We start from the raw sequence: 12,500 nt of genomic DNA on the forward strand, positions 1-12,500 counted from the left end.
TCTTCATCATGTCAGTGATCTGTCATCTTACATCTACAAACTATATTCCATATTCTATGCTTCTATGAGTTGCAGTTATTTATAAATATAAGTATAAACAGAGAGAACAGTAGTGTAGTGTAGACAAATTGTTACTATTGAGAAGCATGTGTGTTAATCATTTCTAATGCTATTTTTCTTGTATTTTAATAATCTGTAATAGGTTTTAGACTTTTAAAAAAGTAATTCATGTTTTTCTCTGATGATTAAATAAACTTAAACTGGTCTCCAATGCAGCACGAGGAGTCAAGCAAATGCCCATGGTCAGCGGTACTTCTTGTATCACCATATGTGTGGGTCCTGCAGGAAGATCACACACCGTACCTCTCTCTCAGCCGAATATCCCTCTAGCTCCCAGTATTTCACTTCCTAACAACTCCTTCACCACTCATGGTTTTCTCTCATCTGCCTACCACCCTCAGCCTTACCACCGCACTAGTACTAATCTGAATCATAATGATGCTGATGTAGAAAGGGCTGCTAGGAACATAGTGAAAGGACCAAGAAACAGTAAGCATGGATCAATAAAGTTTGGCAAGAAACCCAGAAGACCTCCACCTCCAGTCGCTCAGGCCAAAAAAGACGAAGATGTAACAGATACTGATAAACTACCACCACAGCCATCTCGTCCTCCAGTAGCATTGCCAAGGACACTGATAGGTGACCAGGTAAAAATGGTGAAGAAGGACACAGAAGTCAAAGATACTGACATTATAAGCCAAGAACGTCTTCGTTCTCGAACAGAACTTAAATTGGATCTAAAGCCTGTTTATGATAATCAGGATGTTATTCAGGAAAAAGTGTCTGCGTATCAACCAGTCCCTGACATAGTTTCTATGACACAAAAAGGCAGGACATTATCTCCAGTCAAGGAAGTTGCAGTACACAAACCTCCTTTCAGAATTGACAGATCAAAATCCCCACAGGCACATGTTTTAGCAAGTAAACATGCTTCTGAAAATAGGAATGCAAAGGAAAAAGAAGTAATTACAAAAGATAAGAAGAAAGTAGCCTTGGCAGCAAATCCCTCAGACCACACAGAGGTCATGAAAATAAGAGAAACTAAAACAACAAAATCCCAGAATCCCTCTGTGGCACCAAAAGGAGGACCTGCAAAGAGAACATTTAAACCCCAGCAAAATGTTGGTCACCCACTGCATGAAGAGCTAATGAATAAGTTTGGCAATACTTCAGTTTCAAGTGGGAATGTCCCAAGGCTCCGAAAGGTTAGGACTAAAGAGCCTAAAAGTGTGAAGGAATTATTTGGTGATTGCAAGTTTTCCATAACTGGTCATGGGAAAGTTCAAGAGTATCGGAACTTGGAAGTGAATTATGAGGATGCAAACATTTCAGCAAGTAGGCATTCCACGGATATTATCTCAAGTAGCAATATACCCAAACCTTTAGAAATTGAATATCCAAAGGAAAAACAAGGAAGAAATGTAAAATCTCTAAGGCAAGAAAATGTAACTCCTGTGGGCAAGAACCTTCCCCCACTCTCAGAAGAAAAGATTTCTGACCTGCGTAAAAAGGGCATCCCAAAATCTCCAAAAGACAGTGACTTTAACACCAAGAAATCCCAAACACCAGTTGAACCACCACAAAGACAAAAGCATAAGAGTAAAGTAAAAATCCCAGTTGAAAAAGATGCCATAGATAGGCTGGGAAGAATGACTCCCAATACACCAGCTGATATAGTGCTCGGAGCTCATAATGCTCCAGTTGATCTGTCGGCTAAACATAAAAGTGTTGGTATTGTTAGTCATCATGAGTCGTTGAGGGTGCCTTGGAAGGGACCTCCAGCTGATTTTAAAAGAGGAGGTCAAGAGAGAAAGTCATATACAAAGATTGTATGTGTGGTTAATCTTTGAGAGTCAGATTTTCTTTTCTTCTGTCTCTCTCTTCTTTCCTTTCCCTTATTTTTGATGCATGTACTTCTGTATGATAAATGTAGTATCCTTCCCTCCAGGTGATAATGCATGTCAGGAGTACACTAGACTGTAAACCTCAAGGTTCATGTGACTAGACAACCATCGATACGATTGTAGGTATAATATAGTTCAGTCTAGGCTTACACTGGCTTACAGCATACAGGTCTCTGGCTTGGTCCCACAAGGACATTATATGCATCAATTTTGCAGCCATGCCTCAAGCTTATTATCTTATATTCTTTCCAGGAAAATTATTACTATATTATTTTAAGTGTACTACTTTTAAGTAATTATTCAGACAATTGTTATAATTAAAAAGAGATTTCTACAGGACTGTTATGGCTTTGCTTTATTTCAAAGGAAAGGTCAAAATACACACAGGTATAGTGCAATAGAAAAATGGAAATCTGAAGGATGCTTTATGACCTATAGCTTTCAGTTGAGTGTCTTAGAATTCCCTGTCCATTTACTGTATAATTTTGACAGGAAGTTATGTTACCTCTACAATGCAAGCTTCCAATGGCTTCCTTGTATTAGATTTAATGTGAATTGTGCTTCTCAGTAACAGCTAATAGTTTTGCTTTTCAGTGACCAATCAGTACATGAAGAGGGTACAAGGATTATGTAGTTCAAAGAATAATTGAATTCATTAAATAGAAGGTATTCAAGTTTTATAGACCAGCAACATACCATACCCAAAGTACACATTACCCTTAATTTGTTATGAATTTGCCTGTGCTAAATTAACTGCTTGGCTAAGGTTTAGTGTAGTTGTAGCAGTAGTAACCATCCCACCCTCTTCCTTACAGGTGGCTTGGCGAGTTACACCCCCAGTAAAATCCAGCTTGGTAGCACCTTTGAACTCGGTGTGTCTCGAACCCCACCACCCGTCCAAGCTCCGCCTCCGGTCCCTTCTGCTCCATCAGAAAGGGTCGAAGAGGACTACTTACGACCAGCCGACGAATCCGAAACCGTCACATGGAGTGCTGAGAGTACATCTGACATGCTCTTCTAAGCCGGATCACTTAACAAGGATCAAGCTCAAATTAAAGTCTTTGCAAACAGTTGATCAGCTGCCATCCAGTTTAATCAAAGTCTTCAAGAATTTGTGCTTCCCTGTATCAGAACTGTTTTTAGAGTCTATGCAGTAATGACCGCCCAGCATGCACTAGAAGATGATGTAATTGTGATAGGTTCTAAAGTATCATGTCTACATTTTGATGATTTAGGGCAATATGTGAATGTTCGTACATTCCATTTGGCTAACAGATGAATATGTGCATTCTTGTTGTGATGAATAATGAAAAAGAAGTTATTTTTTGTGTTACTTGGGATAGTGTGAAATATAGAAGGAACCATTTTTGTTTTTGTTTTTGTTTTTAGTGATTTTGTGATGTGTTCAATATTGAGATTTTTCTAATATATGTATCTATAGATATTGGAATGGGAAAGCAGTTTATAAATGTTTGCTTAAATATTTTGTGTATTCGTTTTCAATCAAACTGCTCACTAAATAAGTGATTTTTATATCTAATCTTACAAAGAGGAATATCAAAAGGCCTGTTGGTAGTTATCACAGGTTTCAGATAATGATTATTTCCATGCATTGCATAGAAGAAAATTTTGGAAGTGAATGTTTTTTCCAAGGAAAGTTCAAGGCTTCATGTGATCATCGGATGCGTATGCTATGTTATGATAAGTTTTTGTTTTTTTATTATGAAAGTTGATAATTTCATTCTTTTTCTGTTTGTGAATCAGAGAAGAAGTTGAAAGAATATCAACAATCTCCTCAAAGCTTAACAACGAAACCTCATTCCACACAAGCATCATTTGTGATGATCATTCTCGTGGTGTCATCAAAGGTATTGTTTGTGAACTTTACTTTTAACTGTAGATATGACACACACTTTTCATACATATGTAGCAAAGTTTAGTGTATTTTATAATCTGTTATTTTTTTCCTTCAGTGATTATAACTCACATTGATTTAACCAAAAAAAAAGAAAAAAAGAATTAAATTAGGGTGATCCTGTGTCATCTTTGTAGGTTGATATTTTTCCACGAGTCATTCCTACCTGGGGGCCATTTATTTCCCATGATTGTAAATATACACCAATGTATGATTTTTTTTCTTTTTTCTTTTGTTCTTTTTTCTTTCAGTCAGACAGAATGTAGTAATGAGGGCATTAAGCGCACACTGACGATTATCAAACAAGAAAAAAATGAGAATAATGCTTTGCCCTGATTCCTCATTGTAGAATGAATGGTATTTAAAAATGCTGAATTATCAATCCATAAAGAAAATGTAGACTTTTCCTAACATCAATCAGAATTTTGTCCTCCATAATATTCTTGAGTGGTCATTTTTTGCAGTTTCATCAGTTTTAGGGATCCTGGGCTATGGAATTAACTGATCATGTGACAAATAAGATCATTCCTGACTGTATTTGTTGTGCATAACAACTAATTCAGTTTTTGTCATGAAATTATGCATACAGTTCAAAGCTGGACAAAGTGGAGAGATCTTTTAGTCATTAGAGAGTGATTGACATCAAAAGTTTTCCTTTCCTGTCATTTTTAAAATTTATAGAGGTATAACTTTGTACAGATTCATGGATACCTTTGCAACATTCAAAATGAGATGTCACATATATGAAAGGGAATGTATGTCTTCATAAATAAAAATAGAAAATAAAACATAACATTGACAACTGGCCTGAGTATGGAGATGCTTTTTGCAATGATGAATTGATCAACACAGCTGTCACACAGATGGCATTGCTAATTTTACAATGATTTTGAAAGAGTGCTATCTTCTCCCTCTTTACCTTTATATTTTGCAGTTGCAGTTTTTATTTTTTTCCCAAGATGTGGATTGGGAATTGAAAAATGTACAATAATTTGAATTCAGGAAGTATGCAGAACATGTGTCTAATGTGTATGTATATGTGTGTGCTATTGTGTAACACATGCATTTGCATAGATGAAACTCTTGGTGATGCATTAGAATAAATGTGTGCAGAGAGAAATATATTTGTAATAAAGTAATGAGACATTATTAGACAAGTGCAAAAATCTAATGCCAAAGGTGGTAAGGGAGTTACTGCCTAAACTTTGGTGTGAAAATAGAAATAAATCTTATAATTGTAAATGGATTACTTTACTGAGGATGAACTACAGGGGCTTTTTTGGAGTTTCTAAAGTAATATCTAGCACTATTATTGAAAGAAACACTTTTCTTGTTGTGAAGTTTGTACAAATTGTACCCTTAATGCTTGTCTCGTATTGTTCTCTGAAATCTGTCATATTATAACGGCATCAGCCATTCATGATACTGCATCACCATTTGCAAGCATTAAGCCATATATTACTAGCTACTGTAGTCTGTCAGTTCTCTCCTACTTAATTTCTAATGCTTTATGCTAAAACAGGCTTGCCGGTGGTCCAGCAGTGTTTTAGACTGTCACAAAGCTCTTAGGCAGGCAATTTTGGTGATTCCATTTGTTTTTGTGGTTCATTGGTACCAAGGAAAGAGCCCATAAAACATACATAATTTCAAGCTGAGAGGAAATGCCAAGGATGACCAGTATTTTTACTGTAAATTCTTTGAATTCCCTATAAACTGGTGTATATTAGGAAGGAAGTAAGAATTGACCAGCATTTAATAATATAGTTCATACAGGCATAATAATTATAAACTGCTTAATTTTGGAGTTATAACTTAATAACCAATATTCACACTGTTCCTAATAAGTTAAAATGACAAGTGTACATTGCCTACAATACTTAAAATTAGTCGAGCAAAAACTATCAAAGACAAGATTGGAATGCCATTATAATTCTGCTGACCCAATGAAAAATGTAAAAATAGTTGTATAGTAATGAATGTATGTATCATTCTGCAATGTAAGTATACAACTTTGTACAGATTTTGGTACAATTTTGTACTTCAATATGTGTATGCTTATGATTCTTATTAATTGGATTTATGTTAATAAGTCATTCATATGTCTCCTGTATGGTATATTGGAAACATAGGTCAGTACACGAGTACATTTCCTGTGTTGCGTTAATGTAGAGCAGGATCAGGCCATGTCATGTCAGATGAAATGTTATGTAGACTTGCTGTCATGTGTGGAGATCTTCTGTACATGTTCACTTGAAAACTTTCCATGTATTATGGTGCATTGTATATTCTAAGAGAGTGACCTCTTGCATCTCCATCCATCCCTATATACATATATATATATATATATATATATATATATATATATATATATATATATATATATATATATATATATATATATATATATATATATATGCATATTCTCACATGCATACATACATACATATACATTTATACATTCATACATACTGATATAAATACATGTATGCATGCATATACACATACATACAAAGACACATACACATATGTATATAAACATACACATTTATATGTATATGTATATATATGTATACATATACTTACAGGCATATATATATATATATATATATATATATATATATATATATATATATATATATATATATATATATAAATGTGTATGTATATGTATATGTATGCATGTATGTATGTTACACTTCTCTCCTCACTCACATAGATGGAAGTTTGGTGACAAGGGTAATAGAATCCAGATTACAAGAATAATCTTAGAAAAAAAATGTTGGATTTCATATAAAGTGTGAGTGTGGGTTGATGTCACTATGGACCAGAAACTAGTTGATAGGCTGGATAACTATATTCAAATTGAGAACGAATGGTTGCAATTAAAGAGCAGATTTGTTATATTTCTAAGAATGAATTGTCCTTTCTTGCTTTTTTTCTGCTTTCTTTTGTTGTACAGTTGGGAGGGGAACTCAGAATGAAGGACAGTGGTTGAGAGTGAATTTGTAATATTGAGTGGGGAGTTAACAAAGTCATCATTTTATTGTCTAATATGTATGATTGTGCGCCATAAGTTTTTAATATATTACATTACTCCTTTGTATGATAAAACAATGATTTGTATGTTTATAGTCCTGTGATCGTATCAATAAATAGAATGTGAAAGTCAGTCTAGATTTATTAAACTCCTTATTGAAGAATCCAGATTCCGATTGCATACAAATTATGAAGTGGATTTATATGAATATATTATCCATATCAGTGCAGAGATTACAAAATATATTGATAGTGGGAAGAATTTTATGTAATGATGGGAACTGACTATACAAATATGAAATAAATCTATCTGATTTAGAAAGAAATATGTAATAATATAGAACTCAGATTATGCCATGTATGGTTTCTTCAGCTCTAAAAGCATAAGAGTGTAATGTATGGATGCAAAATTAATCTTTGAATTTGATACTTTTTTGTCTTCTATTCAGGAACTTATTTCAATTTGTCGAGAGTTCAACTGGAAAGTGAAAAGCAGCACAATCGTTTGAGTGAGCCAGACAGCTTAACTGAATGGGTTTGAGATTGTTCCCTTAAGTAAGAGGGTAGTAAACTATTATTGCAGAAAATTACTAAATGCAGAGCTGATGCAAAAACCTTAAGTATACAGTAACAAAATGGAATGCTTTACGTTATATGTAATGGATTATGAGAATCATAATAATGATGAATTTCTAGAGGAAAACAGATAATATAATAGAAGCAATTTTGATTTATTTTATGCTCATTAGAAATCAAAGAACATTATTGAAGAAAACATTTTTGAACAATAATATTCTTTACTTGGCAACTCCTTTTTTCCAAAAACATCAATATAACTATGTAAAAAAAACATTCTTTTCGCACATACCAAAACTGTATGGCAAGGATAAATTAGAAAATTTACATTTAATTATGATTCTCTCTCTCTCTCTCTCTCTCTTTCTCTTTCTCTTTCTCTTTCTCTTTCTCTTTCTCTTTCTCTTTCTCTTTCTCTCTCTCTTTCTCTTTCTCTTTCTCTTTCTCTTTCTCTTTCTTTCTCTTTCTCTTTCTCTTTCTCTTTCTCTTTCTCTTTCTCTTTCTCTCTCTCTCTCTCTCTCTCTCTCTCTCTCTCTCTCTCTCTCTCTCTCTCTCTCTCTCTCTCTCTCTCTCTCTCTCTCTCTCTCTCTCTCTCTCTCTCTCTCTCTCTCTCTCTCTCTATATATATATATATATATATATATATATATATATATATATATATATATATAATGTATATATATATATATATATATATATATATATATATATATATATATATATATATATAATGTGTATATATATATATATATATATATATATATATATATATATATAATGTATATATATATATATATATATATATATAAAAGTATATATATATATATATATATATATATATATATATATATATACACACATTCATATATACACATTTATATATATTAATATATATACATACATATATACATGCGAGTCGTGACTGTCAAGGAAACCAAAAAAAAATCATGGAGGTGATTCGAAAGGAAACCCGAAACGCAAGAGGGCGCTGTGTGGGCGCGTGGGAGCTCAGCTTCGTGGGGCGTGTGGCAGACCGAAGAGGACGTGGACCGAGGAAATTTGACATCCATAGTGCTGTGTTTGGTGGTAAGGGAGTCATGCCAGTGTTACATAATTAGTGGCCATTTAAATGAAGAGTTTGATCTCCAGTCAGTTTAGTGTTGCAAATGATAGTGGACTGTAAATCTTACAAGTGCCATGAATAAGTCGACAATTTAGATGATTTAAAGATAGTAAAACTGAAAGGGTCTCTCTTCCTTCCTTGATACTGATATATTTAAAAGTATATTTAAAAAGAAATAGCTCAGTAGTTCAGTAATTATTATGTAAATTTCATTAATATAGTTTTATGATTAAGAATTAATTTCTGAAATTAAATCATGTAAATAAATGGCCGATATTAACGGTAGCTTTGGTTGTTTTCGGTGCCTTTTTCCGGCGATTTGGTACGGTCATAAATCTCATTTTTTTTCCACAGGGATAAATTTGCATAAGGTTATTCCTTGTGTTATAGTACTTGTTTTTATATCCTTTTGATGTTTTCCTCCAGGTTTACGTGTCCAGCGGAAGAACATAGTATCCAGTACGTCTGATAGTTGTAGTCTCGTGAACGGATGGGACTACGAACTTATTCTACTGAGTTTATGTGCGTAGATGTATATTCTCTCGCGTTTTGCATTTTCAGGCTCACTGAATTATAGTCTAATTAAGGTTATTTTAATCCCATGATATCATGTATTCCTTAGATTATATTATTTGCTTGATATAGGATAATTTTGCTTTGCTTTCATTTATAAATGTGGTTTTAGCTATCATTTACCTGGGTTTCATAATTTTATTTTAGTATTCTGTATTATATTTATATTTCTTATACTAATTTTGGACATTTGGTGCTCTTGGCTATATCTCTATATGTACAGTCGGTAACACTCTGCATTCCATTCTAGCTGTAGAGTGGTAGTGAGAGGTCGTTTGCGCGCCAGACGCCTGACCTGTGACCTGCGTAAGCGCTGCGTCGACGCCCTTGCGCAGCAGTCCTCGGACGACGGGGGTCGGGAGACTGCTGGTGGGTGACTGTTGATTCGACTGCTGAGGTTGACTGTTGATCGACTCGACAGTAAGGTGACTGTTGGGTAAGGAGGAGGAATTAAGCTAACAGGGTAGTAGGGTAGCAGGGGAGGAACGTAAGGTTCGGACTGTGACGTATAGTTGACGCTACATACGCGTCACGCTCGCCTGCTGGAGTGCCGTTTTTCTGTAGCATATTCCTATGCCGCATAAAAGGATAATTTTATTATCATTTTTGGTTCTTTTTGGTGATGCATTGGCTTTATTTATAATGCATTAGTCTATATGCTCAGAGGGAGTTTGAGTCCTGCTCGATTTCAGTAAAGTTACAGACATTGGAGGGTATTTTGGATCCTGTTTTTTTCTGATGCCACTGTATGGGTAATATTTTCATGTACTTGCTGTGAATGTTTTTGCGATTAAGCTTTTAGAGTTCGCTAAGGTCAGCACCGGATCACACTGATGGTACCAAGATGGGAGAGAACCAGATTATAAGATACTGTCTGAAGTCCCTGGTGGGTTAGAGACGAAGGAACCCAAAAGACGAGGCTAAGTCAAATCTGCCTTTTTATGAGGGGAGGGATGCAGGTGACAAAGACACATGTGCTTGGAGGACTGGCTCTCGCTTCTGGAGGAGATCACTAGTTCCGGTCTCTGGGATGACTCCGGCAGAGTCCAGCTGGCTTGGGAGAGGCTACGGGGGGAAGCGCTGGGTTCCTGGAGGCTATGGCGAAGGGACAACAGGACTGACAGTTGGGCCTCCCTGGCTGACACTCTCAGACTGATGCATGGCTCTCTGCCCTGCGCGCACACGGCAATCTGCAAGTTTCTCAAAGCCCGCCGGCGTGTATGGGAGTCCATGTTATCTTTCTTTCACAGAGTCTACGCAGCCGCGGCGGATCTCCGAGATGTCGACAAAGATTATGGAGGCTATATTGATAAGTTTATTTCCTTTGTGTTTGCTATGGAGCTCCCAAAGGAGTTCCTGGATACACAGAAGGATTTCTCGGGTATGAGAGATGCCAGGGAGTTCTTCAGGTCATGGCACACATGGGCTGATACCTATGGCTACTCTACTCGGGGAAGTAGATGAAGGTAAGTGACCGGCACAGGCAGTAGCTGATTCACCCAAGGTCGCGGTCGGCGAGACCTCGGAATAAACCGTACTAACTCTAGACTCTCTGCAAGGGACGAGGGTGACACAGAATCATTTTGGAAGACACACTAGAAAGTATGAAGAATTCATTAAAGGTTTTTGATTTATTATTAGGTGCTTTTGGAAAATCCCTTGGAGTCACTCGATGATTATATTTGTGTACTATAAAGCTTGGAAATTACAGGCCTATTCTAAGAGAAGTTCGAGATACAATGTGTACATAATGTCAGGGCTAAAGGAAGCAGCAGCTGGAACCCTTTCTCCGGCCTTAATACCACCTGAAGTTTTACCACATATATTGGAATCCCTCACAGGGGAAGTTGTACTTTTATTGTTTTCCCCAGGCCCTGCCTGGAACTCAGCTGGATGATTGGGTGGCCATAGTTTTCCTCAGCTTGGTCTCAACTCTTAAGCTTTCCCCCGAACACGGTTTTCTGGCTCTCTTTTATTTGTTTCAGGGTTCAGACACTTATCCGGACCATGGATCATGGACACAGATACTGACTGAACTTCTGTCCAGCCAGAGAAGGGCTCCGTAAGAGAGGACATGAGAGGACGTGTGTAGCGTTCTTTGACGAGGCTTGCGATGAAGACATGTAAATTGGACGTCATCAGGATCATGTGTCAGGATGGGGGATCACCAGGCCTCGTGAGCAACTCAACGGCGTATGGGTCTTGGATGTCGCCAAAGACTGTAGTGTTGTCGCACAGGAGTTCACATATCTTTTCTTCAGAGGTACGTGGTTCGGGTCGTACCGAAGAGTGCCTAGCATGATCTGCCTGGGGATTGGGATCCCGTATTGGAAGCAGAAATCGGACGGAAACCACGCTGGGAGATAAGCAGGAGGAATCCCTCCCAAGCAGAATGGAAGCATCCACTCTCCCAGAGCGGGTGTGGGTTATGACTCTTTTGAGAAGCGAGACGCGCCATGTGAATGGCGACAGTGAGGATGATTTGAATGATATCCTATGGATTTAGTGTCTTCATCCTTTGCGTGTGTCACTGTGAATGGTTGGTATACATGGCTTTGGTATATAAAAACTGCATGGTTGGGGATGAAGACAGTGAATGAGAAAGAGAAAATCATAGAATCCTCAAGACGAGTAATACATATAGTGGCCTTTACATAGACTCATGAGTGAAGGAACCCGTCCTGGGCCCGGATTCACTAACGCACTTACGATGGTAAAATTAATGGTAACTATAGTTACCATGCCATTGTAGTTACCATGGTAAATTTTACCAATGGTCAGAGCACTGGTAACTTCTGGGAAGACGATGTCATCACATGTTATCTCGTCAAAATAACAATATGTAAACAAAGTTTTGGGTTTGTTTTTACACCTGATGTAACTAATATGATGGCAAACAGATATCACAATGCGGAAATAGTGAAGAAATGCAAATCTCACATGAAACTAGCAAGAATAAAATACACACAAATTCTCGTGAACTTATAAGCCTATATTATACTAGAATGCATGGAACCGATTAATAAGTGAACTCTTAGGCCCGTACTTTAAAAACCCTTCGCCAGGGCTGGCGAAGGGTTTCGCCGGGCGATCCGGAATTTCGTACTTTTAAAATCATGCCTGGCGAACGTTCGCCAGGGCTGGCGAAAGATCATATTGGAACAGCCTGGCGAAGAGAGCTGTTTGAATACCATTTTCTTGCTTTCAAATTATAAATTAGTAACATATTTGTGTATAATAGGATGTAGGAATCACATTGAAATTATAAAATATCTTAAAATCATAATTTGTTATGAAATAACGTATATACGTA

General features: G+C 36.5%; 1 protein-coding gene across 4 annotated transcripts in view; it reads left to right on the forward strand.

Moving 5' to 3' along the window:
• Window positions 1-7,048, forward strand: part of bif (protein phosphatase 1-binding protein bifocal) — a 131,482-nt gene extending 124,434 nt beyond the window's left edge. For 2 of the 4 annotated variants that reach the window (XR_011399672.1, XM_070140981.1), the window contains exons 4-5: window positions 2,009-2,083; window positions 2,780-7,048. Coding sequence is in view for 2 of the 4 variants with exons in the window: in XM_070140981.1 (XP_069997082.1) it covers window positions 2,009-2,043 (35 nt within the window). In the remaining 2 variants the exon portion in view is untranslated. The remainder of the gene's footprint in view (window positions 1-2,008; window positions 2,084-2,779) is intronic. The other 2 variants (XR_011399673.1, XM_070140976.1) reach the window with 1 other exon arrangement.
• Window positions 7,049-12,500: the final 5,452 nt, after the last annotated feature.

This window comes from Penaeus vannamei, chromosome 3 (genome assembly GCF_042767895.1).
Source record: "Penaeus vannamei isolate JL-2024 chromosome 3, ASM4276789v1, whole genome shotgun sequence".
Lineage (NCBI taxonomy): Eukaryota > Metazoa > Arthropoda > Malacostraca > Decapoda > Penaeidae > Penaeus > Penaeus vannamei.